Source organism: Bidens hawaiensis, unplaced genomic scaffold, assembly GCF_021521415.1.
Source record: "Bidens hawaiensis isolate Kalapana, Puna unplaced genomic scaffold, B.hawaiensis_p1.1 tig00044890_1, whole genome shotgun sequence".
In the NCBI taxonomy this organism is placed as follows: Eukaryota; Viridiplantae; Streptophyta; class Magnoliopsida; order Asterales; family Asteraceae; genus Bidens; species Bidens hawaiensis.
In genome coordinates, this window is record NW_027497991.1 from 25,868 (window position 1) to 31,114 (window position 5,247).

Genomic DNA, 5,247 nt, shown 5'->3' on the forward strand with positions numbered 1-5,247 from the left:
CCCCGGACGGTGAAAACTATCACCGTCAATATTATTAATAATGAAATCGGTGAATACAAAGTGTTGGAGCTGATAAGTGATCGTAAGCTAAGTGATACAATGAGTAATAGTAGCTAAACAGTGAGTTGTGTGTGACCTATCGATATTATCAGCTCAATATATAATAAGAGATTTACAACTGATATCCCGATTATTCCGGAAACCCTAGACTAAGTCTTTAGTAAGCCGTTACTGCCCACGTTTGTTTGTTGACGAAGTTCAAGCAGTATTTCGTTGTAATCCACGTTCTTATAAACTTATTTAACACGTGCTCTTATCTGCAAAACAGTTAGATAACATAGGATAATTGAATTAGTCAACGTACCTTCCTCAGAATAACCGCTTGAGTCAACATCCTCAAGTTATGCTCAATTCCGAGGATAAAAATCCGCACCCAATAGTGTAAAAACATTTATATAAAAATATAAAAGTTTTTTTGAACATGTGTCATATGAGACTAGAACCCATAACTGTTTGGTTGGGAGTAATACCCTTTGCCATTAGACCAAATTATTGGTTATGTAATTGACTTTAAAGTTTAAACATTAAATATACATACTGTATTTAATAAAAATACTATATATATATATATATATATATATATATTTAAATCGGGCCTAGTGGTGTCGGGCCTGTGGCCGTCGACCACCTTGCCACACCCCAGGGCCGGCCCTAGACGTATGAGTGGTTTACGTAAGTGTGTTCACATTAGTTAAAACAAATCACACAGGTCGTGTGATTTGACGAACACCATATCATAGGACCTGTATGGACCACTTTTCTCATATTATATGACCCATATGATCTTTTTCGCATGTCATATGATTTGAGTATTTGTCTGGTGGTGGGAAGGTGGTGTACCATGAAAGAAGGGATGAAATGAAAAAAATAAATAAATAAAAGGGTGGATGGAATGAATTTTAGGTATTTTATAAAGAATGTAATGGATGTATATATATATAATAGTTGATTTCATTACATTAACCAATCAAAACACTCTTTCCGTTCTTTAATAATAATCTGATTCATTCTAGCTCTCATTTCTGATACCCAAATTCTACCTTTTAGATAGTTGATCCAGCTGTTTAGTTATACGGAGTTGAAATAAAGTGATTAATTTGTTGGAAATATTAATTAGAAATTTAACACCAACATACGGCAAAAATTGTAAATAGCACAAAGTAAGTGTTGACTTAATAATGAAACTTTAAGGTACTTTAAAGTTTTATTGACCGATTACCCTTGCATGCAAGAACATCAATTTAACATGTCAACAAAATTAATATTTTCTAGCATGTTTAATCCATTACCAACAAGTTTTCTAAACTATTACATGCCATCATTTAGGTGGGGTGGGGTGGGGGGGGGGGGAGAAGAGAATAATTTAATTGTTTACCTTTAAACAAACCACTTAAATTTTCAGAATGAACACAAGGTAGTCTATAGAAAATACGTATAACGGTATGTTCTACTATACTAGTATACTCCGTACTCTTGCTTTGTCGTTTTGTACAAGTAAATTACATAGGTAAATTTGACAGGCTCGACTAAACAATCATATAATATTATTTATATAAATATAACAATTATAGTTTATGCTTTGAATATTCATATACTAAATAAAATATTTAAAATTTGAATAAAAGTAACTAAATAAAATAATAAATAGACCGTGTCCAGGTTTGAAATCTTATCAACGAGCCCCGCAACAGCGGGTTCAAACTCTTGTTATCTAAATGAGGTGTGATCAAGCTTGATTCTTTTATCTCTTACAAATTATATGAAAACAGGTTAAACTATGTAAACTGAAGAAAATATAATGAGATACGGTCGGGATATTATCAGTGAACTTTGTTTCATGATGTATGTCGTAAAACACTTTTAAAAGTTTATATCCAAGTTTATTAGGTTTGTATAAAAATGCAAAATGCATTAAAAGATAAGTTTTAAAACTGTTCACTAGACGCCATACACTTTGAATGGTGCACAGATCCAAGTCAATTTTTGAAACAAACGTTTGAATCAGTCAGCTACTCATGATAATGTTATTTTTTCTTGTCTTTTTTTTTTTTTTATAAAAGGAGTCTAATACAACAACTCAAGTCAAACTTGTCAAAAAAAAATGATATCTATATTCCATCTCTACGGTTGACTTTGTATATATTTTGTTAGTATATTCGTATAAAACAACAAAATTCATAATGGTGTAGACCGTAGAATTACAAAACCTTCCACGTAATTGTCATAAAAGTTAAAACAATAATAATAATAATAATAATAATAATAATAATAATATTAATAAAAGCCCCTAAACTTATAAAACTCTAAAGCAACTCTTTTCCATTATCCCAACCCGTAAAAACCGAGAGGGATTATGTTAGTTTAATATTTGGTTACAAACATACGAGTGAAGATGATTATATTAATTTAACTTTAGCATTGTACTTTTGTTTTAACTAGAGGAAGGGGCGAGCTCAAAATTTTGGTAAGAAAATGTAAATTAACACTAAATATTAAAAACTTTCGGATGAAAAAAGATAAATTTACCCTACCGAGCATAAAAACGGTGGGGCCGGGCTCAAAATTTTGTTCGGAACAGATAAATTTACACTAAGTGTAAAAACTTTCGGCCGAAAAATGATAAATTTACCCTACCGAGCATAAAAACGGAGGGGCTGGGCTCATAATTTCGGTCGGAAACGGGTAAATTTTACAATATGAATAAAAAATTTCTGCCAAACAAGGATAAATTTACCCTACCGAGCGAAAAACGGAGGGGGCCAGGCTCAAAATTTCGGTCTGAACAGGTAAATTTATACTATGTGTAAAAATTTTCGGCTAAAAAGGATAAATTTACACCACCAAGTGAAAAAAGGAGGGGGGCGGGGCAACCTTGGCCCCAACTAAGCTACGCCACTGCTCTAAGTTATTGTTCCAAGTGGAACTTACGCCCACTTAACCAACTGAGCTACACGGTAGACTAAATAGCTATGCTATGTATTCTTCATGTTTTGCAGGTTATGATGAGGAGCAGCCTGTTAAACGTGTCCAACACCAAATCAAATTGAAGTCTCCTAATATCTCGGAGAATATTTAATATAATAATAATTCGTTTATTATTATAGATAAGTTAGTCTTATCCGATAAGTTAGTCTTATTTTATTTAATCATATTTGTTATGGATTCAAATTGTGTATTTGAGTTAGTATAGGATTGGAACCGTGGGCTTATATATACCCTAGGTTCATTGTGTTAGTTAATTATTAAGCTTTTCTCGTTAGTCGTTTTCTTAATAAAAGAGTTGATCGTGTGTTGATCAAATCTCGTGTTTGTGTTCTTGATTCACCCGCTCAAAGTTTAACAAATGGTATCAAAACCGGGTCGCGTTAGTACGTAATCGAGTTTTGTCGATCGAAGTCCAGGCAAGAGATTAGTCTCACGGATGGTTGCCATTGGCGATTATCCGGGTCGGTAGATCGTAAACAAACTCGTGGTGAGAAAAGAAGCCGGCGAAGAAGGAAACGATGGCCGATACGTCGTTTGTCGCCGGAATCAAGCGTTTGAACCCAACTAATTACCGGGTTTGGTCGACATGTGTTATGTCATACCTTCAAGGTCAGGACCTTTGGGAGGTAACCAACGGAACCGAAACGCAGGTTCCAAGAAACGACACCGGAGGTGCCATCGGGAAGTGGCGAGTAAAAGTCGGGAGAGCGATGTTCGTGTTAAAAACAACAGTCGAAGAGGAGATGTTAGATCACTTCCAAGAAGCCGAAACACCGAAGAATGCATGGGATATTCTTGAACGACTATTCACGAAGAAAAACGACACCCGATTACAACTTCTTGAAAACGAGTTGCTTTCGGTTACTCAGAAAGATATGACGATTCCAAAGTACTTCCATATAGTGAAACCGCTTTGTCGCGAGATTGCCGATTTAGATCAGCAATCAAAGATCGGAGACACGAGGATGAAACGGATTATTATTCACGGGTTGAGGCCGGAATTTCAGTCGTTTGTCACTGTTGTTCAAGGTTGGCCGACTCAACCGTCACTCTCGGAATTTGAAAATTTATTATCCGGACAGGAATCCTTAGCCAAACAGATGGCTAGTGTGTCGGTCTCCGCTGTACCAAAGCAAGAAAACGAGGCGTTGTTTGCGGGCAAAGGAAAAGGAAGGTTCAAACCCAACCACGGTTACAACAAAAAGAAACCGTGGGATCGATCGAACAACTTCAACAAAGGGAATAGACCTGAGGAACAAAACCAACAGGAAGGAAGTGTTGATCGAAAGAATTGGAACCGCAATAAAAAGGGTAAACGTCCGTCGTTTAAAACTTTTAAGTGTTATAATTGTGGCATGCAAGGACACATCGCAAAGTATTATACAGCGAGTGCAACTGAAGAAGTAAACGCCGCGACAACGCAAAATCAAACTGAAGAGCCTTGGGATGCCGAGGCCCATTATGCCGGAATTGAAGAAGTTCATGCGTTAATGGCTACGGTAAAACCCGCTTTAAATTTATTAAATGATTGGATCGTGGATTCGGGTTGTTCGAATCACCTAACGGGTGAAAGAAGCGGTTAAAGAACCCGGTTAAGTACGAGGGTAATCAGGTGGTAGTTATAGTCGATGATTCACGACACGGCATAGCTCATATTGGTGAGGTTGATCTCTCATCAGATTCCAAGAAAAGTGGTATTAGAGCCAAGGGATCGTATCAGGAAGCGTTTTGAATATCGTCCACCGGCGAGTGTGTCCGTCGGTGGAGGGCATGCGTGAAAGAAAGGCTTTGGGTCACAACTAGAAGACTAACAGCAGAAGTAGACGAAGACGGTGATGTGTTCCGCGTCAATCGTTGTCATGCGGAGTGCCGCTTGTGACGACATGGGTGGCTGGTAATGAATATTTGGTTTCCTTTTTTGAAAGTAAGTCGATTAATAAGGAAAGCTTTTCGAGCGGATCGTGAGTCAGTACGCGTATGTTGCCTTGTTCAAGATATCCACTACCAAGTTTTAGGTCCGACGTTGTTTGAAGAGATATATGGTATTGGTCAAATATGTGGTTGGCTAATGGCTCATGTTAAGTTCATTCGATTTTTACTAATAAATTTGGAGTACTTAAAGTAATATTATTTTGATTGTGTGAGCTTTGTGTTCTGCATGGAAGAAAGGGAATCAAGAAGAAGAATATCAGGTGAAACTCT

General features: G+C 36.6%; 1 protein-coding gene across 1 annotated transcript; it reads left to right on the forward strand.

Annotated features, from left to right (window-relative positions):
* The first annotated feature begins 3,563 nt into the window (after positions 1-3,563).
* LOC143595303 (uncharacterized) lies at positions 3,564-4,628 on the forward strand. Its single transcript, XM_077074349.1, has one exon. It carries the CDS (start codon positions 3,564-3,566, stop codon positions 4,626-4,628), a length of 1,065 nt encoding a protein of 354 aa, XP_076930464.1.
* The last annotated feature ends 619 nt before the right edge of the window (positions 4,629-5,247 follow it).